This window comes from Mus pahari, chromosome 15 (genome assembly GCF_900095145.1).
Source record: "Mus pahari chromosome 15, PAHARI_EIJ_v1.1, whole genome shotgun sequence".
Lineage (NCBI taxonomy): Eukaryota > Metazoa > Chordata > Mammalia > Rodentia > Muridae > Mus > Mus pahari.
The window spans coordinates 51161915-51186540 of NC_034604.1; the positions used below are offsets into that span (position 1 = coordinate 51161915).

A 24626-nucleotide genomic window follows, 5' to 3' on the forward strand; every position below is an offset into this window, starting at 1 on the left:
GCAGAGGCAGAGGCAGAGGCAGAGGCAGAGGCAGAGGCAGAGGCAGAGGCAGAGGCAGAGGCAGAGGCAGGCAGGAGGATTCCTGGGCTCATTAGGAGCCAGCCTAGCCTATTTAGAGATCTCTGAGCCAATGAGAGACCATATCTTAAAAGACAAGGTCTGTGGATCCTGAGAAGTGAGCCCTTGGGTTAACACTTGTTCACACACACACACACACACACACACACACACCACACACACACACACACACACACGAATACAAACACACATATACCCACAAGTGCAAAGATGATCACCTTTGCTCTCCAGTGTGTGCAGAACTCAATGCCATAGCATGCCCTTCACAATTGTCTGGGAACTCTGTGTCACATCTTATGCTAGCAAACTAATTTAGTTCAACAAAATCCCTATTGTAGATCCTGTTAGAGCAAAGGTTTGCTTTGTTTTGTTTTTTCATTCCAAAGCACATGAGGCAAGTGGTTCTGGCTTCATTTCTCCTGTAGGTGGTGCGGGTCCATAGCTATGGCATAGGTCTGTGCCTGGAGGATGGAAGAGTGACAGAATAATGTGGCCTTAAGATTGAATTATTTATGAGTAGCTGACTGGGAGGGCAGACAGACTGGCAAGGGAGTCTCGGCATTTACACCCTGTGAACCTCACAATGCTGCTGGGGACTGAAGAAAATACCAGTAGCTTAATGTGACATGTCATCCCGAGAGCACTGATATTTTAGCAGAGGCCTCTCTCTGACTCTGGGCAAAATGAGTCACCTCACGCCAACAGGGGCTTGGCAACTGAACCTGTGTCTTCGGAGAGTAGCAGGACCTCACTGATGATTTAGAATAGCGTAGAGATTCTGGGAGGGCATCGCCATGTTAGCTCTGATTATCTGTCTAAGACGCGATAATCAGGACCCAGGGTCATTGGGATTACCTGAGGCATGTCACCTGGTTTCTCAAATTACAATCCTGCCTTCTTCTAACTCACTCATCTCAGAGGGCTTAATATTTCTTGGGGATCCTTAAATATCCCTAGGTATTTAAGGTACTTCAGCCTGGCAAAGAATTATATATATATATATATATATATATATATATATATATATAATATGTATTATACAATAATATGTATATGTGTTATATATAATATTACATATATTATATATAACACATATAATATACATGTATATATATATGTGTGTGTGTGTGTGTGTGTGTAAATAGTAGGATTATCTCATATATCTCCCATTGACACATAAGTATAAAACAATCACCAAGACCAGTATGAGATCTACTGTTTGTGAGGTCATCATTGCCCAACCTGTCAACCAGGTCTTCCTCTGCCTAAGTTGAATTCTTCCTGGTAGAACTTCATGAACACCAAATGAGGGATGGGGTTGCCATCCCACAGTCACATCTCTGACCCATAATTGTTCCTGTCTGAAAGAATTACAGGGATGGAAATGGAGAGGAGCCTGAGGGAAAGAAGGTTCAACGACAGGCCCAAAATGGGATCCAGCTCAAAGGGAGGTCCCAAGGCCTGACACTATTACTTAGGCTATGGAGCACTCACAAAAAGGGATCTATCATGACTGCCCTCTGAAAGACCCAACAAGCAGCTAAAAGAATCAGATGCAGATATTTGCAACCAATGAACAGAAGCAGCTGGCCCCTATTGTTGAATTAGGAAATATTGAAAGGAGCTGAGGAGAAGGTCGATCCTGTAGGAGGACCAGCAGTCTTAATTAATCTGGACCCCCAAGATCTCTCAAACACGGGACCACCAAACAGCATATACCAGCTAATATGAGGCCCCCAACACACATACAGTAGAGGACTTCCCGGTCTGTGTTCANTCAGAGATGATGCACCTAATCCTCAAGAGGCTGGAGGCCCCAGGGAGCTTAGAGATCAGGTAGAGATGGGGTGGGGAGGAGGTATGGGATGTGGAGCAGTTGGAGGATGGGGGGGGGTGCGGAGAATGGAATAGGAGTGTAAAAAATAAATTAAAAATAAAATAAAATAAAAAGAAGTTAGAACTTCTTGTCCATTCTCAAGTTGATAATTCTTGTTAACGAACTACTGATTTCTCTGTAGGTGAGCCAATGTTGCTGGTCCATTTTGGTCTTGTATAGATTTTAAGGAAGACTCATAGCAAATGGGGCAAACCTTTTGAAAAAGAAAATCCTCCCGGTTGTGTTGGAGGCAGATATATGCTGGGGCATGCAAAGGGCTTTCAAATGGAGAAGTATAGAGACAAGAGTCAGGTGTCCTTCCTGTCTCCCTTCCCCAGGCTGCAGGACCCCATGTGTTTACTCTGCCAAGAAGGCATTAGTGGAATATAATGGAGAGCAGAACACTGGTAGCAAGCTGCTGGCATGATTGTCGCAGGCTGATTAGCTCGGCCTATATCTGTATTTACAGCTGAACTTAGAGAACTCTCGACAGCCTTTATTTTGTGTCGTGTATTCTCTTCTGCTGGCTGGAAAGTTGGGCCGGCACATGAAAGCCAAGTGTTCCAATTGTTCTGATTTTTTTCAAAATAATCACTGATGTATAGTCCGTTCTGAATGTGGGGATAGTCTCACTGCTGATTAACCTTGTTCGTCTGCTAACTAATGGTGAGAACTTTTTATGAGAGGTCTTTGTCCTGTGTGGAATCCTGGGATGAGAGCAATGAATTAAGTACAGAGAGTCAGTGATGCATTTTGAAGTTTGGGAATATTATTGTAGTGTGAACAGGAGGAGGATTTCTGCTGAAATGTGTAGTGTGGACCCTTTTCTTTTACATTGCTGCTAATATCTGTGCTTTGGGCTGTGTTAGTTCAACCAAAAGCCTAGGAAACCTCAAGTCTTCTCCATTAAAAGCCAGCATGCGTGGGAGCTGGAGATGTAGGTTTAAGGCATGATATCAATCCCTAAGACTGCCGAAAGAAAGAAAAAAAACTCAGCGTGGCGTTGCGAATGAAGATAATTTAGCCTCTGGTTTTTGTTTGTTTGTTGATGGTTTTATATGTGGGGATCAGATTACTAGTGTAAAAAAAAAAAAAGATGTGGAGGACCGACTGCTAATTCTTGGTTTTCCCTTTTCTTTTCAGCTACTCGGTGACTGTGCAGGAGTCGTATCCACATCCCTTCGATCAGATTTACTACACAAGCTGCACTGACATCCTAAACTGGTTTAAATGCACGCGGCACAGGTAATGGAAGCTTGGGGGGTGTTTGTGACCCTGACTGTGTGGAAATGGAGTGTGATTCGGACAGAGATCCCAGCTAGTTGGGAGAGAACATCCATGTACCCAGTGAGCAGTTGTTGAGGGCTTTGATCCCAAGGCCAAGGAACAATGAAAGGTTGGCATAATCCTCGACCTTTGTGACTTATGGCCTAACTACAGGTGACAGATCGACTGTCCTCCCTGTGTTTAGAAAAAGCTCACCCAGCTCCATTAGAGGGGATGAATGGAAGAGACACCTTTTAAAATTTATTCTTTGAGAATTTTATGCAGCATATCTTTTATTATTATGTTTTCCCATGCCTCAGTTTCTTTTAGGCTGCACACACCTGGTTTCACATTATTTCTCTCTCTTAAAAACGAAACAAACAAAAAGAGGGAAAATTCACTAAAAATCATGGAGTCCAATGAGCATGTCTAAACCCAGCAGAGAGGTTCAAGCCGGACACAATCCCAGCAAAGAGGAGGGGAAGTGGGCAGAAAGTCCCACCCCTAAACAAGAAGCTGTTTGAAAAGAATTATCTGCAGAGAGAGGGAAAATCAGCTTCCTTAAATGAAGTGGCACTGGGGATATTGAGCACACTCCAGGGCAGGCCCCAGGCTCAGGAGTAGCTTACCAGCAAAATTTGGAGACATTTTCCCCCTATCACCATCACCAGATCCCTAGAAACTCATGCCTCGGTCTCTGATTCTAGTTGGATGTCTGACTCAGTTTATGTTGAAATTGAAATAAGATAGGTTATCTATGATCCATGAGAACACAGAGCCAAAAATATTAGTGCACGCAACGAAAGGGAACTCTGATATCTTAATTCTCTTAGTTAAATATTTATAGTATCATGAACTATGGAGTGAGTGTGATGCCTGCCATTGTATGACCCAGTTATCTTTTTAGTATGTTTCTTTATTAAACAAACTTTACAAGCTCTATCTTCTCACACTAGATGGAAAAGTTCCTTGAAAAGAAAAGTCTTTATACTTTTTTGCTTGCTGCTGTTCCTCGGTTCCTAAAATAGAGCCTGCAATATGCTAAATGCTTAAGAAATACGTGCGTGTGTTGAATCAGTAAATGAATGGCACGTCAGTTAAATCAGGTGATAGAATTAGTCTTCTAGTTTATGGTAGGCTGACACTATGCTGAATGTTAAAAGAGTATCTATGAGTTCTTCTTTTGAAACATTAGTGAATGATGCATATGAAATTAGTTAACACTTTTCACATTGTCTCAAGATAGTTAGAGAATTCACAACGTATTTTTGCAGCTTTGAAATAAAGTTCAGATGGTCTGGATTGGGGAATTCTCCCTAGCTACTTAAATAATGAGCTATAGTATTCTTGGTCAACCCTATACTCTGTTTCTTCTTCCTTTGAAACACTTGCTTTTCTTACCTTTATTGCGGCTGATAGTTTTCGTTTTTGTTTTTTAATTAAAGTAGAAATCATTCCTTGTTAGCTTGTCAACCAGAGCTAATGTCACCATTCTTTTTCCTTCAAACAGAATCAGCTACCGGACAGCCTACCGCCATGGGGAGAAAACCATGTATAGGCGCAAATCCCAGTGCTGCCCAGGATTTTATGAAAGTCGAGACATGTGTGTCCGTAAGTAAGGTGTCCACCCTTTAAGCTGTTTGTGCATGTCCTGTGCTGGTCTATCTCTGAGGTGGAGACCTTGAAGATGGGGTGGCTAGAACATTCCCCTTTGTTCCTGACTGCTTGTGCCCTGCAGAAAGCATTAACTTTGTCTGCAAAGTCCTATCAATCTCCAGATGAATATTGCTTGAGAAAACAGCTGTACAGTAGATGCTGCAAGGCTGGGTGTGGCCACATCAACTGTCATATTCAGCTGGAAATTGGTTAGGAGTCCGTGGGTTGAGATCACAGGAGAGAACAGAAACCTTGCTTTCCTGCTGCAGCTACCTTCTGGGGGGCCAGCTTGCTTTTTCTTTTCTTGGTCATGGAAAGATGAAGGGGTGAATCCTGGGCACTGAGGAGTACAAATACATTTTTATTGGCAGTTTCCTCACCTGTAGCATATCCTCCACTGGATTCTGAGGCATCTTGAAAGAAGCCTGGAGTTTATAACATACTTCAGAAGACTGGGGATCTCATGGGATGCTGTTGCATGGGATCTTGTAATTTTGCCTAAGACACTTAGAAGAGAGATCTTCAAAAACAATTGAGTTCAAACATTGTGGTTCAATGCACAATGCAATCCCCACTTCTGAGCTGAGATACTGATGTTAGGGGGTGACACAGAGGCATTCTGATGCCTGGTCTGACTGGGTTGACAGTACTAGCTCCACCAACCACTCAACTGGGTGGCCTCAGAGTCATCGTTTGTACATCTGGGAGGCTCCTTGTTGGCTCAGAGGATGGGGATGCGGGGCTAAATCTGTGCCTGCCAATCTCCATGCAGACATCAACAGCTCCTCAACTCTGGTTCAGAATTACCACTCTATCTGCTGACAGATGCTCACAGAAAACAAAACCACAACATAGAATTAACGAAAAGGAAATGAAAATGCATAGCACGTGGCTCTTGCAGCCAGTCAATGTTCTCTGAGAACATATTATCATACTGTCGATATTTCTAAACTAAACTCATGTGACTACATACAGGATCTCTAAGGTGTCTCTACTGTGAACGGTTCCACAAGCATCCTTGTGGTTAAATAAATATTCACTTCCTAGATCAGTTACGACTACATTTCTGGAAGTTGAATTGCTAGGCCAGGGGGTGCATATCTGGAGGGTTGGTTTCTAGCTTCTAGGCACACTATCAGGAAGTGAGAGAATGTCTGTTAGCTTATACCCAGTGACTAGTTTCCTTCCTAATTTGCATGTCCTTGATTAATGAGGGTGGTGGGTAAGAAAAATGACATGTTTGTAATCAAACAGAATAATCAGGAATGGATCTCGGTGGCTTCAGGTGATGAGAAGCTGTGGGGAGAAAGACCAAGAAAACAGTGCTGGGGTGGAGTTCTCACTGGCTGGGCTGGCCATCTTCCAGGGCTGTGGGGGACATGGTTTTGATGCCCTTAGCTAGGGTTCAGCCTAACAAACACAATGGTCAACCCACACCGAGAGAGTAAGTATGTCTGGGCCAGATCATAGGACTCACAAAGAAAGCTACAATGCTATCAGTGTGCACAGAGTTTGGGATTGATTGCTCAGGCCTCGCTGTTGGTCGTACTCCCCTGCCTCACCAGGATGCAGGAGTGCGGGAAATGAGCTCCCATAGGCCAGCTCGTGTGGGAAGAGTGGGCCAAGCAAGGCCAGTTAGAGCACTGCTCAGAGTTTCATGGCCACAGCTGCAAATCTACTCGTTCATCTTGCCTGGAAGGATGTTGGCAGAATATCAACCTTTTTCTTCGATATGACTTGTATAATATGTTCCCCAGACTGTGTGAATGACAGTTTTAGTGAATGACAGTTTTAGCAATCACTTTTAAAACTCTTTCTCTAGGCTTTCTTAGCTCACCTGCTATCCCTGTGGGCAGAAAACATTTTTTTTTTCTTTTAAAGATAAGTTAGTACATTTATTCAGCTCACAATATGCTCTCATTTGCTTGTGAGCTATTTGGTTTCTGTTGTTATTGTTTGTTTTGTCTTGTTTTATTTTTTAAGGACAGTTTGCATTTGTCAGCTGGGATGGCTTATTTCATTGCTAAGTCCCCATACCCCCAAAGACCTTACTTCTCTCTTGATTGCGATGGGGGATGCCTTTCAGTAATGGTCTATACTCTATACTGCTGGCTTAGCTAGGAACCGCTGGGGAGACAGGAGGGACACAGCATTCTCCACTCTTCTTTCATGATCCCTTCCCAACAGGTGTTGCTGCCAACCAGGTAGCATGGTCATCATTTTTAATTATTTCCAGCTATAGAAAGGAGCAGAAACAGGTTTTAGTCCTTAATTCAGGCTAAACAACCTTGACTAAGTTAATGAACTATCAGCTTTCATTGAAGGCAGAATAGGAATTTTTCTTCTGCATTTGCAATCAAGTTTCTTTCAGGTAACTGACAAATCTCCTCCAGGAGAAATAATCCCAGGTTAACCCAGCTGGTCTAGAAATACCACAAGGCCTTGGATGACCTTGAACTTCTGATCCTCCTGACTCTACTTCCTGAGTGCTCAGCTCACAGGCCTGTGTTACTTTGCGGAGTTGATGTGGTTTATACAGTGTTGGGTATCAAAACCAGGGCTTCAGGGAAGCTAGATCAGCACTCTGTCAACTGAGCTACATCCACTGTCCTAAAAGGACATTTTATATTCTACTTTTCCATGTAAAGGAATTCATTGGTTTCTGTTTGCTTGCTTGTTTATCCCAAATATTTTCTCTTCTCCTTCATAGGAAAAAATCAGGTTCAGTAAAGAGGGTTCAGTACAAAGATGGTTAAAGTTAACATGCACTGATTGTTTATGGTATAAAATCCAAAGGCTGGGCTCTGTGATTACATGCTTATCTGAGAGAGCTATGCTGTTGTCCCTCGGGGAGTTTGCCCTAAGTAGTTTTTAATTTCTTCAGAATAACAACAGATTAGTAGTTATCTCGACCGAGTATTTATTCTGTGCCAGGCATATATGGTGTCGTTGTACTAATTCCCCAAAATCTCACTAGGAGACAGATATGATCGTATGCATTTTGTAGATGAGGAAACCAGTCAGGTGGTGGTTGGTGGTGAGAAACGGTGCTGTATATATTCTGAATGTGGAATGAGGTACTTCATCCACACAAAGAAAAGCGGCAGGACAGCTGAGAAGTGGAGGAGTGTTACCTAACTGTCATACTGGATTTCTCAGGAGTGGCTTAGTGGCTTTGTGGTTACATGACCTCAGAGATATCAAAGAAGCTGATAGACAATTTTGCCTTTGAAAACAAAGTCACTTAATTCGATTCACAAATTAGATTCTGGCTTTATGTTCATCTCTTTTTAAAGTGACTAAAATGGGCAAACATTTTTTTCCCCTTTGAAGTTGGACTTCGAAAAGGTTCCTGCAAACGAAGAACTTTATGGATATTGTTTAGATAGATAACAAATGTGGTGATCCTGTCTGTATCCGAAGGGTGGCAGCTTATGGACACACAGATGTGCATGGGGTAGGATGGATTTTTAGAAGGCTAGTGAGGGAGCCTTGGTTGGTGCTCTTCCGGTCTCAATACTTTGGCGGTTCGGAGAATAATATTTTGAGTTCAGAAGACACAGAAAGTTTTTAATTTCATATTCATAATGTGGAGAAGTCTGGAGTTCAGCCTTTGGGAGGATTCTCACTAAAAGTCTCTCAAGAAGTGGCTCTCCTACCGTGTCTACCACCAATGGAGACAGCAGAGGATGCTAAAATACACTTTTTATTCTGCCAGCCGAGGGAAAGGCTCCCTGGAGAACAATGCTCTGCTTTCTTTGTGTTTGGCATACCATACTGTGAGAAGACCTTCTTTTCTTGAGACAGGAGTGAATGGGTGGATCCTCTGGGAAGGGCATGAAATGCAGACCCTAAGTCAGTAGGTCTGGGCTAGGCACAGATTTACGTGTTTCTACTGAGGGTTTGAGGCTGTGTAGCAGCCACTGGTCCATAGAACCCACTGAACAGACAGAAGAATGTTATTGGGCAAGAAGAGCCAAAACAGAGGCGGGAATGGTGGGAGTGAAGCCGCTTCTGAAAGTCTGGTTGGGAAAAAGAAGAGATAGGAAATTTTTTTTATGGAGAAGGTGTTAGAGGACATGAAGATATTTGTGACCCTGAGAATTTACTCTGTTCATAAATCATGATAGACTCTTAAGTTCATCGCTGGGTTGGAATTATTGTCTGATCTGATGTCTTTAGTTATTTTTTGATATGGGAATATCTTCATCTTAGTGAAGAAATGCCCAGGGAACAAAAATAGTTTTAATGTATGTGTATATGTAGAGATGCATATGTGTCTGTCTTTGTGTATGTATGCATTTGCATGTGTTATATATATATATGTATTTATATATGTATATATGTATATATATACATATATATGTATATATATGTATATACACACACACACACACACACATATATATATATATATATATATATATATATATATATATATGGTTTTTAAAATCACATAACTGATCTCTTATTTTAAAAAATGCTATCGATTAAAGTGTCAGGTTCTTGTACCTAACTTCAAACATATGCCAACACATTTTTAAAACATATACCAGCATTTGTGTTGGCTATGTTCTGTGTTTTCTTTTTTAACTTTAGGTTGGTTAATACTCTGGTTTCATACATTGGTCTTAATGAGTACATGAGCATTATAATTATGAACCTGAGGTTCATTCCTGCCACTGCCCATGTCAGCATCGCCTTCTCCTTAAAGCTACATATTTAGTTTTCACTGTTTGCTGAAGTTTTTAAACTCCAGAGAGCATGGTCCACATGCTACCTTCATGGAGAATGTCCATCACCTTCACTAGGACCTATCTCAGGTACTGAGACACATCACTTCCTACTATGTTTCAAATTGTATACATAGGTTGCCTCAGTAATTTGAATTTTATAATTCCTTTTTAAGAGAGAATGTTTTTGTCTAATAACCATGATAAGTGACTCAATTATAGATTCTTCTCATTTATCTTTTGTTTTCTATGCCTACCTTTGTCCTATAAGTGCCAAAATATCAGTTCCATTTTGAGTCATGGATATTTTGGAAGTGAAATCTTAACTTTTGAGTAGTTCTGCTAGAAACTGAAGAAGCAGCAAACTACTGTTGATGTTCTTCAGGTTTTGTCTGTGTTACAAGTTAGTAGTCATGTGGTACAGGCTAGAGAGGAGACAGACCCCTCTTCTTAACTGGGCTACGTTGCTGTCTAGAAATAAAGACTTAAACTACTTCAGATGAGATGATAATTTGTTGTATATTTGCAATTTTTTCTTAAAGTATTTTTTACAGTGAAACAATGTTGTCTTTATGAAACACTAGAGAAAGAAAACAGTCACTCATAATGTTCCCATTTTTGGTGTAGAACACTGTATTTTGCCAGCTCTTTAAACCTAAAACAAATTTATAGATTTATACCATGTAAACACATGGCTTTATTCATTTATATTATATTATGGATATATTGCCCAGAAGTTAAATCAAATCTAGTAATTTTGTCATTAATTTACACAACTAACAAGTTAGTTGTTTTATGACTGAACTACTGTATTGATATGTACTAACGTTAGCCTCTAAAATAATAAGCACCATTTTATAAATCTTTCTGCAGACATGAGTAGTTCATAAGTCAAGTTATGTTGAGTAGAATTTCTGGGACAAGACAATATAGGCCTATTTCATGTAATTGTAATGAAATACCTGAGTTAGGCTACATTATAAAGAAAAGAGTTTTATTTAGCTCACAGTTCTGTAGGACCAAGAGTATGCCATTGTTTCTGACCTGGGGAGGAGTCTCTTGGCTTTGTCACATGGTGTGGGGAGAATGCGTATGGACCAGTCAGATGGTCAGAGATCCTGAGATTTTATAACAATCAGGTTGGTTTTATTAAGAAATCCACTCAGGAGAACTAATCAGGTTCCACAGGAAACAGTCCTCCTTGAGGCACACTTTGGCCACCACAAGGACTCTATATTAAGCCCTTTAGCTTAAAGAACATTTTAAGCACCAAGCTTCCATCAGGAAAACTCTTTGGGGGAGATACACAACCAAAGTGTAGCAAAAGGTATGCCTATTGCATCATCCAGGATTCGATTTGGCTATGAGGTAGGTGCCCAACAGGGGCCAAACCAATAGAGGAAAAATAATCTCTACCTTTTCCATCTACCATCTCTAAGGGGTGGTCTTTGTTTTTATGTACTACAATTGAGCCTCACATATCAATCTAGTCTCCGGAGAGCTGACAGAAGAGGCATGAGAAGAAAATCACATGGCAGTGCAGTTGCCTCCCGAGTCAAGCTGGAAGTGGTCATAGTCCATTTCCTGTTACATATTCATACCAAGACTTGAGTAGTGTGGGTCTATCAACCTTCGAGGGCCATCTGTGGGAAGAGGATCGTGGGTTTTGAAAGACAAAGACAAGAATGATCTTACCCACAAATTAAACACTAATGTGTTTTGATATAAATTGCCAAATTGCTCTCTGGATTACAGCAGTTTACCTGTCTCCTCCCCCGAATAATGCAAGATGGTGTCCATTTTTCCATAACACCAACACTAAGGTTTTTTTTTTTTTTCTTTTTTCTTTTTCATTATGTTGGGTGAAAAAATAATAGAACCTTGGTTTACTTTTGCATTTCCAAATTCCGAGTGATGCTGATCTCTTTAAAGGTTATTTTTATGGTCTGTTTGTTTTCTGACTTAAAGGACTAGAGCAGAATGGGAGATAAAGAGAGGCTTTGTCTTTCAGAGAATCCAAGGAAGAGCAGTTAAATCAATGGGGATGGTCCAAAAGGAAAGAAGAGGACTAGGATGGTTGGGGGGGCTGATAAAAATGACAGCCTGGGGCAATGAACTGACGAACACATGTCCAGGGCTGAAGCTGGCAGAAGAATTAGGCCTTCTGACTCCTTTGAGCTCATCATCTCAATAGACACTCGTTGTCTGTATTACCTCAACCTTGCACATGGCCATCTCCCAACATCCTTCACTGTTCGATGCTCCCCTAGCCATGGGTACTCAGGGTAGTCATGACAAGAGTCTCCTTCCCGTGCTCTTTACCTTGAACACTGAGGAGAGGGATGATCTATGAACAGTGAGGTGAGGGGAACTCTTGGTCCAACGGAATCACAAATGTGTTACTCATACCAAGGACTCTAGTGTTGTGATCCCCAGAGAACAGAGCTCTTTCGGGAACATTTTGGAATAAAGAAACCTTTGAAGCTATACTGAGGGTCTAATCGTTATCTACGTTATAATTCTAGGAAGATATGATTGTTGTGACTCGCAACTGATCTCGAATCACTTCTTTGGAATTTGACCTTTAGTGAATTGGAGATTGTCTATGGGTTTGGTTACACAGGACTTGGAGAAGCTCACAAGTGGGGCAGTGACCACTACCCCTCAGTGGGAGGAAACTGGCAGATTCAGACATAGCATCGCTCAGATGTTGTCCTTGGCTTCATTTTGGCTGATGACAAAATGCAGATCATTGTAAGCCCAAACGACCTGCTGCAGAATGATGAATAGACAAAGAAGATGGCCAGGGCTCCCTTTCCAGTTCACTTCCCACTCTCTGTGGTCCAGATGCCTTGCATTCCCCTGCTGGGTGCCCTGCAAAGGAAGAGACCCTTTTGAAGGCTGTTTCTTCTGGGGGAAACTTAAAGGCTGTTACCGCATCCTCCTTAAATGGAAGTCCAGTGTTAACTTGAGTTGAAGCTGTAACACAGGCACTCTCAGGCTTGCAAGGAGTTCTGGAGGGAAATGTCTGAGATCTGGCTTGTCCCCCCCTTTAGCTCGCGAGCCAGCTCTTGGAGCATCAGTTCCCATGGCTGTGCTTGCTTGTCTTTGGCACTTGTTAAGAGGACCTGGGAACCGTAAATAAAAAGCCCGAACTCCCACATACTGATCTCTATATGGTTTCCTGTTCTTAGCAGAGAGGAGTGTGACAATTGATTTCCAGAGCAGTGAATAAATATTCACAGTTGATTTGAACTTGGCCAACTTTATGTAAAACTAAACTGGCTGTAGGCAAATGGGGAGCTGGAGCTGTTGGTGTTTGTATGTGAAAATAACTCTAAAGATGAACCCTGCTCTAGTTTAAATATTGTGCTTTTAAAAAGAAAGTGAGGGAAAAAATCAAAATATGTATTTTAAAGTGTCTAAACACTTTCTAGATGTATATATTTAGGATGAACCAGTTTTCTTTATAGAACTAAAGAAAACATTTTATATTTAGAAACAGTTAAGGAAAAGAAATAGTTCATACTTTTAATGGAGAAATAAAACCAAGTTTTATACGAAATAAAATAAAATAGGCGATGGGCTTTAAACGGAAACACTGGGGCTGAGGGATACAAACACCTGCGCCTCACTTACTCAGGAGTTGTTTCCTTCCGAGAGACAGATGTACTTTGGAGAGCCACAAGTGGCTATTTGTCATGTGACACATAATTCTCTCCCTCTACCCCAGCCTCTTCCTTTGTCCTGGGATATTAAGTTATATTAGACTGGGATTTATAAAAATGTTCCCCTCTGGAGAATAGGTGCCTCTCTTGGAAGCAGCTGTCAGGAACATGGTATTTAGAAAGGGTCTGGGATGAGAGGAAGCACTGGTTGTCACTTGATGAGCCAGGGTTGCAGTGGGTGGCCCATGTATTCTCTAGTTTCAGTCTCTGAAATTATCTGGCCTAAAACATTGTCCATCTATTGGAGAGGTGTCATGGAGATATCAGTTGTCCCAGTTAAACATGCTACCTACATCACCTGTTACAAGATCTGGTTTGCCACTTAACTGATGGTCCTATTATCTATTTACCAGACTAGCTTTTGTCTCCAGGACAAACTGGCTGCTTCTGAGGAAGCCAGAATATTTGCCAATTAACGCAGGATAACATAGTCTATACTTTTATCAAGTGGATGGAAACAATATGCCCAACACCCACACTCTGCCACACTGTCACCCTAAGGAGGGTTGTACTGAGAGGGAGACAGCAAGCTTCAGTGTGGTGACCAGCTGGGTAAGGCTTGGGAAAAGAGCTGGCCGAGATGCTAGATCACCTCTCCCCTGCTTGGTGACAGTGAATGACACGTTTCATCTTTTATTCAGGTTTTGCGTGACTTGGTCTCTTGTTGTTGTTGTTGTTGTTGTTGTTGAACCCAGGGTTCTTAGACTGAGAGCTGCTTGTCAGACCCTCTTGTTTGGGGCTTTGAAGACTCAGCATTTGTCAGTGTTGTTTAGGGAGAGAAGAGCTTCCCCCTGCTCTGTAGGCAAGAACTTCATTTTGAAGTTGAAGGCAGCCAGAGCTTTTGACTCTGAGCTTGTCTGGGTCTCACAGGCCTATTTAATTCGTAGTTTCAGTCTTGTCCAGCATTTCCAAAAAATTCTGCTGTCTTTAGACTCTTGAGCCCATGCTTTTGCGGAGACATGAGCATGAGGCAATCAGTTTAGGCTGACCCGAGACGACAACGAGATGGTATGTTCCTTAGTGTAACTACCCATCCTGGCCCTTCCGACACATGCAGTAGATTTTTTTCATGTTTCCATAGGGACCCTGTTCTCCGTTGCCATGGAGTCCTACTTGTTTCAGAGGCACCTACCAGAAAATGCGGGAGAAGCCTTTTGTCCATACACTGCACCAGGAGAAATTCCAATTTTCCCACACGCCCACTGGAACCCACTCTTGGATTTTCTAGTTGGGGGACAGTGCTCTGCTAGGAGTGAAGACAGGATCTGATCTAATAAATAATGTAAGGGGCCTTTGTTGTTTTCCTGGTTGTCAGTAGTTCCCTGGTACTTTGATTCTTGTTATAAATAGAAACTATGAATTTCATCTTAAAGAATTCCACTGTGAATTCAAGATAGACTCAATGCCATTCTGATGGAAATCTTGCCTGCTGCTCTTTCTACCAAAGCAGCTTGACTTTAGTATCCCAAAGAGGCTAACGGAAACAATGGAAAACTTGCCTCACCTTCAGGGGCTGAGTTTCTGAAATTGCAGTCTTTACAGGATAGGTAGAATGTTCACAGGTCTGATAATTTATGCAGCCTCATTGCCGGGACAAATAATCACGATTGTAAAAGTTTGGAACTAAGAGACAATTCTGACTGGACTCCTGCTCAAATCTTTTTAGGAAAAAGTCATTTAAAATGATATAAAAAACCATGTCTGATCTAAGCAAACAACCACACAACAATGACATGGCCAGGTGACAGAGTTGCCTCCCCTCTCCCCGCTCCCCCAGTCTGGGATCGTGACTATGAGCGTTTATTACAGACAATTTGGTGGTAAACCTAAGGCGTCCGTCTGAGCCACGCATGCTACAGACTTTTTCCTTTTTCTTCAGCTGTAGCACTGAGACTATCTGAAGTTCTAGACTTGGGCTCTTTTCAAGCTACACAAATCTACAAAAGCCTCGAGAGAACTCAGAGTTCCAAGAAAATGTTTGCTCAGTAAGGGAAATTTCTCTGCCAGGTCCCAGAGGGACCCTGATGTGAGTCTACCTGACTAGCTGGGGCAGAGCAATGGCAAAGATCCTAATGGGCAGTGGAGTGGGGACACGGGACCTGTGTGGATGCTTATGCATCAAGATAGCAGTTGAGTTCATCTGGTATACTTAGGTTTCAAGACAGCAGTTGGGTTCGCCTGGTATACTTACATGGAACTGTAGATATAAAGAAAGGGACACCATCAGTGATGGAGCTGTCCCAGAAGGACACGGGCTTCCAGAAATTGACTCGTAGGTGCTGCTCTCTGTATGGTTACATGTCCCTCAGGTGAACGACGGACTTTCCCCAGTAGAGGTCATTGCAGATAATTTAGGAAATGCCACTGGTTCAATACCCTTTCTCTCCCCCATTTTCGTGTCACTTGTATTAAATGTGTCCTTTGACAATTTTATACGTGTATGTAGGTCATTCTGTACACTGCCACCCCATCTCACCTGACCTGCCTTTGACCTCTCTCAACCCCTCCCCCTCCCTCAAGTCCCATTCCCACTTTCATGTCCTTTAGTTTGGTGGCCTGTCCTGTTTGATAAGAGCCTTTTGCGATGTGCTTTAGTGCGAGCCACTGGATCCTAGTGGGTTCATCAGTGGGCATACAGCTAAGGACAGTGATGCTCCTTCTAGAACCCACCAGGGACCAGTAGCTCAGTAAGAGGTGGTAGGTTTTTATGAACCCCTCCCCCATCCACAATTGACTGTTGACAGGCTGTTTGGGGCCATGCCACTTTAGCCAAAACAACCATAGTAAAATCTCCCATAGTGTCTAAAACCTCTTTGGTTATAGGGTTTTTTGTCTTTTTTTTTTTTTTTTTTAAACCACATTTACACTACCAGACATGAGTTCCTTCTTATGGAATGGGCTGACAAATCTATTCAAAGGGCACTCTGTTACCCCTACAACAGTCATGCCATGGTTGTATCAGTGGGTACATTTTCCCTCATAGATACCCTTTCTTAAGGACTACTTTAGCCAATTAGACCCTCTGGGATGCTTGTGGTATAAAGCATGCCTCAAACTTATTTAGCATGGTCCTCCCTCCTCCATCAAACAACTCAAGAAAGGGAGAGCTTTAGCCGAGCCTACAGGTGTCACAGATATAGCCCTCCTACAGCACTGGCTTCACCGACGGGAACAGTGTTGTCTGGATCTTTCTTCCAATTTTTGAATTATTATCAATAGAAGTATGCCTCAGATAACCACTGCTTACCAAGAAGATGCCAACATGTATGCAAATGAAATGTAAAAAATCTGAATCAACGTATAAATGATCTCTCTGGGGGGGGCTGTACCTAAAGTTAAGGGGGAAATAGCAGTTCAGCTTTAAATGTGACCAACAAAGAATGTGAGATCCCTTTGGTTATTTTTGTTTTTTTTTTTTTTTTTTTTTTGGGGGGGGGGGCTCCAAAAAGGAAGTGTCTACAGATCACCACCCAGCAGGAAGAGGACCAGGATGGAGAGTGGGAGAAGTGTCAGCCAGGCCATGTCTCACTGCCTTCTCGGCTTTCCCCAGGACTCCCTTCAATTATGAATACCTGATTCAGAGGCAGAAGCTGGGAGAGCATTGCAGTCACAAAATGCTGCGTGGTGGAAAACAGGTCTGAAATGCCCTCATGTCCCCATTGTGAGGGGTCAGGCCAAGAGAAATGCCTTTCTAAGAACAAGAGAGGCTGGTGTGCACTTCCGGAGGCAGCAGCACATGTTTCTTAGATGAGAGACAGAGCTGGCAGGGCTAATCCACTTGGGGGGAGCACAGCTTCTTTCTGGTCCCTTCTCTAATTGTGAGGAACTTTTAAATCCTGCTTAGAGTAAGTCAGCGTGGGGTTGTGTCATCAGACATGCCTGAGGCTGAGTTGTTAGGAATTTCAACGTAGCAAACTAGAGTTTATTCCGGCGTCTGTAGCTTTTCAGAAACAGTGGCTCATTAGGCTCATATTACTGGAGTCTTTTATTATCAGCCTAAATGGACCAATGTGAGAGTTGTGGCCAAAATCCATAATGCCTGTGTATGTTCAGAGTTAAATGAAAACTCCACATTCAAGCAATGAATAGGATTATGTGCTCCTCAGATGGCCCTTTTAATCCTTATATGGGCTTCATTGCAACTGTCTGCTTCACAGGAGGTTTTGGCTTGGTTTTTCCACTCTACGTTATTTGCTTCGTTGAGGAAAAGCTTAGGTAGAGCATCATACTATGACACTTCTCCAGATACATTTCTTGAGAGGGTTCAAATCCAGTGCCTTCCTAAGCATTGGCAGAGCCCACGAACCCTCACTGAAATTTCAGGGCTGGGAAGGTAGCTCACTGTCAGAGTGCTTGCCAGCTTCTACCCCTGGCATCACAGAAGAAAAAAATTAAAAAGAATCTCACAAAGGATGTACACATTTTAAAGACAGTCCAGATGTTTTATTTATTCCATCCCAACCCCTTGGTATATAAAGTTCATGGATCCCCATTGGAAAGTTCTCTTCAAGTTGTATTTAAAAACAAAAAACAGCTAAGTTTACATAAAATGAATCGCACATGTTTAAGTACACAAATCGGTAAGAATTGACATAATTGGTACAAAGCCATGAAACCCTCACCCCACTCATAACAGTGAGTCTACTCATGAACTCCCTCCATTTGGTCTTCTTTCCTCTCCTCTGGCAAGCATCACTTTGCCTCTGAGCCTCTAGGTTAGGCTGTGTTTGTAGAGCACTGTGTTCATTCTGATGTCTCACTTCTTCCATCAAGCATATGGAATCTGAGATTCATCCAATGTGTTAGGCACATCATTAGTTCATGTCTATTTATTGCTGATTAATATTTTTATATACGTACTCCACAATTTATTTACCCTCTCACATATTTATGGATGTGTAGCTATGTTCCATCTTCCTATTATTTTAAAATCAATGTCTGAAAAACCTGTGCGCGGGTGTCTGTGTGGACTTCCCTTCCCTTGGGCAGCATCTGGAATGAAATCAAAGAATTGTGTGACATTTGGGCATAGGTGTTCAAATCTGCTTTGCTTGTGACAGCTCAAAACTGGCAACACCCCAAATGTCCATCACCATTTTGAGAACATTCTGTCTTATTTTGATGAACACATTTTCATTACTATATGACCTTCATTGCCTCTGAAATGGTCTTTACTCTAAAATTATCTTTGATATTTGTATAGATATAGCAGACATTTTTTTTTTTTAAATCACTGTATCTTCATTGGTGTCAACTTTACACAAGATAGGGTTATCTGGGAAGAAAAATCTAAATCAAGAAAATGTCTCCATGAGATTGCTGATAGACAAATAAATCTGTATGCCATTTTCTTGATTTGTGGTTGATGTGGCAAAGTCAAGCCCACAATGAATGTTGACATCAGAGGACAAGTGGTCCCTCGAGTTGTTTAAGAAAGTCGGCTGAGCAAGCCACGGAGAGCAAATCAATAAGGGGTGTACCCAATGGCATCAGCCTCAACTCCTGCTTCTAGGCTCCTGCTTTGACTTCTCTCAAAGATGGAGTGTGACCTGAGAGTTGTCAGCTTAAATAAACCCTCCCCACTCCCCCGAAGCTTCCCTTGGGCGTGGTGTTTTAATCACAGAAATAGAAACACAACTAAGAAAACATGTTTTTTTTAATGTTTAATGCATTTTGTTATTATATTTAACATGCAGTTTTTATAAACATAATATTATATTATTTCTTGCTTTTTTAAAAGTCTCAATCTATGTGAGATGTTTAGAGCACTTCATACAATGGAATTACTTCCTCTTGTTATTAGATTTGCTTTCTGTTCCATCCTTCCTCTGTTCTCAGTTTTGTTTTGTTTTGTTTTTCTGTGGAATACTATCCACCAGTATATCCTTTCTTTTGATTTATAACTAGAACAGTTTTTCTGTTTTGCTTGTTTTAGGGCTGACAGAACCCATACTATTTAACCATTCTTAGTTCCAAGTTAAAGTTATACTTCAGAGAGAGGGCAGGGCATGTGCCTTGTGGCCATGATTTTTAACTTTCCTCATACCATTTGATCATAGGCTTGTGTGGTCCACTTACTTCAAAGTCTAGTAGAAACTGTGCTCTTGTGCATCTTTCCACCAGACATGGATGCTTTGTAACACACACCTGGAAGGAAGAGCTTCCAAAGAGCCAACTCACTAGTTTGGAATGGGGTTGAGAAGAAAACACAGATACAAAGTAGAAACTCAAGCAGCTAGGGTTTGGAAGTGTCCTGCAGATGGCAGACAGTATTCATTCATCTAGGGGAATAATTCAGAGTGAAACACTCCAAGGTCCACTTGCTTTATGTCCTCTCTGGTTGTCAACTGTGTTCTGAAAATCCAGCTATTTGTCACTCAGGCTGTCAGGAAGGAGGGGGAGCTGGAGTGACCACTGAGTCTGTTTGGCTTTTTGTCTCCATGGCTACCACATCATTCTGGAAAGAAAACCAAGAAATGTCGTTGATTGCTGGTCATTCTAGTGACCCTGTCATGACAGAGATTCTGTTAATAAAAACAGAATAATTAGCAATGTCTACCAAAGACACTGATAGCAATAACTCTGCAGCTGTCCTTAAGAGACAGGAAGACAGTATAAGAATGGACAGAAAGGAATTTTGTGTATTAAAGTTTTTCTATAACGTTTATTGCATCCAGAGTTCAAGGCACGTAGTATGCTCTTACCTTCTCCATGATGGCTATCCATCTAGGGCCACTATGCTTAAAACCTCCTGGTGGCTATGGAGTAATGTTTCCAAACTCAAGAAATAAGTTATGTGGCTGTGGGGTGGGATACTAGGAGGACGAACTCTAAGGCAGCTATGTCAGGACACTTTTGCATGTAGCTGTCCTAAAGGTGTCCACTTTAGTCTGTAACTGTTCTAAAGGTGTCCACTTTAGCATGTAGCTGTTCTAAAGGTATCATCTTTTGCATGTAACTGTTATAAAAGTGCCCACTTTTGCATGTAACTGCTCTCAAGTTGTCCACTCTTACATGAAACTGCTCTAAAAGTGTCCACTTCATTAGCTTAGATGCCCTCTTTGTCATGAGATCCTCCCAGTTGGAATTAGGTAACATCTTCCCCTAACTCACACAGTACTTTCTTTGATATAGCCTTTGGAGAGATAGTTCACATACAATATAATTTACAGTTCAGTTATGACACTAAGTCTAGTTTTCATATTTTCAGAGCTGTGTGCCATCACAGGACCAAATTTTAAATATTTTCTTCTTCTCAAAAAACCTGTATTGTACCACATTTACCTACCCCACTAATATTGTCTTTCCTATGGAGTGCCCTATTTGGACATTTCATAGGAATAGAATCATTCAGTATCTTCTCACATTCTCCTGCTGCTCCTTGTTGTACAGAGCAAGAGTTCCTAGTTTGCTAACCCCAGTCTGTTTTCATGATTCCAAACGTTACATGGTATCCCGTTCTTCTGTATCTCTTTATAGAAAGGAGAAGGAAACAAAGATGTCAAATTCCTGGGCAGTTATTTTCAAGAGATACTTTGACCAAAGAACCAGAGTTGATTGTATCATTGCCTCTAGGACAAGGGATGCACTTCCTGTACAGACATATTTGGGCTATGCAGGCATCTTTAATCTGCTCACTGTTCCTTTTGCCCTCTCTCCATTCCTAAGAGTCAATCCAAAGGAAACTATATAGCAGAAGAGAAAACACTTGGTGGTGGCTAACAGTGCCGCATTTACAAGTGAAAGGAATGAGGCCCCGGGGCATTAGTGATGGGATTTAAATGGATTTAGGAACTGAGGTTGAAACAGGAGCCTAATTAGAAGATTCCAGGGTCACTATGTCAGTCCTCACCTGTCCACCATCAGACAGGCTGTCCACAGCTCCCACTTCAAAGACTTGGCCTGTTTGTCTCTTCTGCACGAGGGGAGATAGGTCTTGGCTGGGCAGCCTGATGTACTCCCAGATGGGTGAAGACTGTGGGTTAGAGGTTCAGCTTATCTCTGGCCTCAGAGAAAAGCTACTAAAACCAGAGCATGTATTTAATGGTTTCCTTTTAAAGGGATGAGGAAAAAAATCATATCGGATAGAAATTTTATGCAAGAGTTCTCTCTCTCTCTCTCTCTCTCTCTCTCTCTCTCTCTCTCTCTCTGTGTGTGTGTGTGTGTGTGTGTGTGTGTGTACACGCACTTTGTGTTTTTTGAGTCCTGGAGCTCACTGATTCAGTTAGACAGACCCAGGGATTTGCCTTTCTTTATCTCCCCATTGCAAGAATTACAACTGGGAGCCACTACACCTCCTCTTCTTCCTCCTCCTGCTCCTCTTCCTTCCCCACTTCCTCTTCCCCTGCTCCTCTTCCTCCTCTTCTTCCTCCTGTTCCCTTCCTCCTCCTCCTCCTCCTCCTCCTCTTCCCTTGTCTTCATCTTCATCTTCTAACTTGGATTCTGTAGACTGAGCCCAGGTCTTCATACTTACACACACTCTACTGACTGAACCATTCCACCAGCTCCATGCTATCTTAGTTTTTAACTCCTCTTTAAAAATAAGAAAAAAAGGACATGGGACAAGTAATACCAATAATAAAAGTCTCCCTATTCTTGTGGGTGAGGCCTTATGATGATTCTGCGTATACTTGGAACCCAAGTTGTTGAACACTTGCTAAGCTAAACGCCTTTCCCTTTCTTCTTGGGTAGCCCCCTTTGGAAGGAGATATATGGCTAATTCACATCTTTAACCTATTTGGTTTCCCAGGTCGGGTTGTCCTGTTTGCTCAGCCCCTGAGCGGATGGCATGTCTGTGAAAACTGGGGATAGGCTAGGATCTAAGTCAGTTGAGCAGAGTGAGTTGCTGTCACCGTGTCAAAAGCTGTCATACTTAGTGCCTCTGTAGGTTTTGTCATCCTAGGTCACAGAACATTCTGTAGCAGCCCCTGCAGCAGCCCCTGCTTCCCTTTGCCCCTGACCATCTGTGGACACCTGCGCAGGGGTATCGCTGGATCTGGAGAGTCAGAGGTAGTGGGAAAGAACACAGAGCAGAAATGGACTTTGGATGACAGAGTCAGATGCTGTGTGAGGCTTATACACAGAATAGAGTCCTCCACTGTTCCCATCACATGGACCCTTCTTTAGGAGGCAATGCTCAACAATGACTCCATTAGACTGAGCTTTAATTAAGTTCCTCCCACACATACACACTCCTAATTAGTTTTCAGATGAATTTGTTATTTTGTTTTGTCAAAAAACCGACCCACGTTTTGTTTCAGACTTTGCTGAAATGTTAGCTCAAGAAATTTCTTAAAATAATCCAGATTTTAAAATTGTCACCACATCTTTCTCCCTTTACTGCAAAGGAGTTCTGTTTCACTTTAAAAGTAAATAACATCTAATTTCTAAAATGCCTGGAGACATAAGAACATAGTTGCAAATAGCTTTAGTACCTCGAGGGAGGATAAATTTAAGTAGTCAGGTGATTCAAACCTAAATGCCATCAGCCCATGAGGCAAGTAAGACCAAGCCTTCTCATGGAGGCAGACTTAGGATGGATACCAGCACTCAGAGTCGTCTGTCACAGTATTACCCTTTGTCACCGTATGTGTAGTTGCTCTGTGCTGTCACCTCCACCTTCCGGTGCATTTTAACTGGATCTCATGTGTTTGCAGACAACAAGTTGTTGGCTTCCAGAGTGTCCATATCTAAATTTAAACAGATAACAGGAGAGAGCCATACAGCCTTATGGAGGAATGCCATCTGCAAGGTCACACATGTGCATAGAGACAGAAGGATGCCGACCCCTGGGTCAGCGTGCTCTGCTAGACTTGACAGCCTTCAGGAAACACTGGGGAGCTGGTATCTTCATAAGCTATGGGCAGTTTCTGCTTTTAATTACAACTAAAGGTGGAAATATTCTAAATCAAATATTCCAAGATTACCAAGCACTTTTGTGCAATTCCGGTGTCAGGAAACTGTACGACAGCTCAGAATGTCATGCTCAACAGGCCTGATATCCCAATGACTAAGTCACTAGCGTGTTAAAAACTTATTCTGGTGGCAATAAGTCCTCTGTGGTCCTCTGTCTGCAGGCTTTTATCTTCCCTTGAACTTTCCAAGGTCTCACTTGCTCTGCCCTGCTGTCCCAGTTCCTGCACCAAACAAAAGGTCTAGCTCTCTTTGTTTTTTTGTTTTGTTTTGCCCTCTGGCTTTTGATTCATCCCAAATAACTCCTCCCATGACTCTTCATGTCTGAGGTCAAGACTTTCCAAGTGACCATCAAGTGAGTCTCACATATTCATAGTAGTCATAAATATTTACTACATATATAGTATACCAATAATTATGAATAAAGTACATAAAAGAATAGTTACTGACACGTTTCTCATTGTATTGTATGGAAAAGCAATTTAAAAATTACCATGGACCTAATTTTCATGAAGAAAAATAAATAAATACTAAGAACAACCACACTAAATGCTCTGAGTGTACACAACTGGAGATGAGACTTACTTATGTACTAATAGTTTTTGAGGTTAGTCAGTAAATGTATTTCACTTTTATAGCAAGCACAGATTAATCAAGTGTATCTATACTCAGAGCACCATACGCCATCTTTAAGTAAAATGTTTTAAGTGTAAGCTCTTTCAGTTAGCTCTTACAATTACTTACATATCTAGGTATTTTAGAGACTATGTAACGTGTGTGTGTGTGTGTGTGTGTGTGTGTGTGATGCACAATGTGTTTTCTGCTCTGCTGTGTCATGTCATTGTGTGAATACAGTCTGGTGAGCATATCATATACAGGAAATGGCTTCTTGACCCATGCTGCCACTGTTAGAATCCCCATATCTTGCTTCATGGTTTGTTTCTCTACATACTCTCTTGCCAGCACGAGGAGGATATATTTGGGACCCACTGAAAGAGTTTTTAAAGTGCGGATTAGACAATTTCCCTTGACACTGCTTCCCTAATCTAGTGTGAAGTAGAATTAAACAGTCGAAACGGAGGAATTTCCTTGGAAATATCACAATAAAAGGGGGAATTGTTTGCTTATACGGTAGACTCTAAAGGAACTGAGGGAAGGATTGAAGAAAATCGGGAAGCATGTGTGTTGTTTTTAAGTGATATGTGAGCCTAGGATGTGTAACAGCTGTATTGTTGTTTTTCTTGTGCCAACGTCCTTGGTTTGATTGATTTTTTTTTTTTCCTTCTCTGACAGCTCACTGTGCTGATAAATGTGTCCATGGTCGCTGCATTGCTCCAAACACCTGTCAGTGTGAGCCTGGCTGGGGTGGGACCAACT

At 41.9% G+C, this 24626-nt stretch overlaps 1 protein-coding gene across 1 annotated transcript in view; it reads left to right on the forward strand.

Moving 5' to 3' along the window:
* The window catches only part of Megf10 (multiple EGF like domains 10), a 161250-nt gene that overhangs the window by 54457 nt on the left and 82167 nt on the right, over positions 1-24626 (forward strand). Inside the window, exons 3-5 of the mRNA XM_021214325.2 lie at positions 3098-3199; positions 4731-4831; positions 24543-24626. Of these exons, the coding sequence (XP_021069984.1) occupies positions 3098-3199; positions 4731-4831; positions 24543-24626 (287 nt within the window). The remainder of the gene's footprint in view (positions 1-3097; positions 3200-4730; positions 4832-24542) is intronic.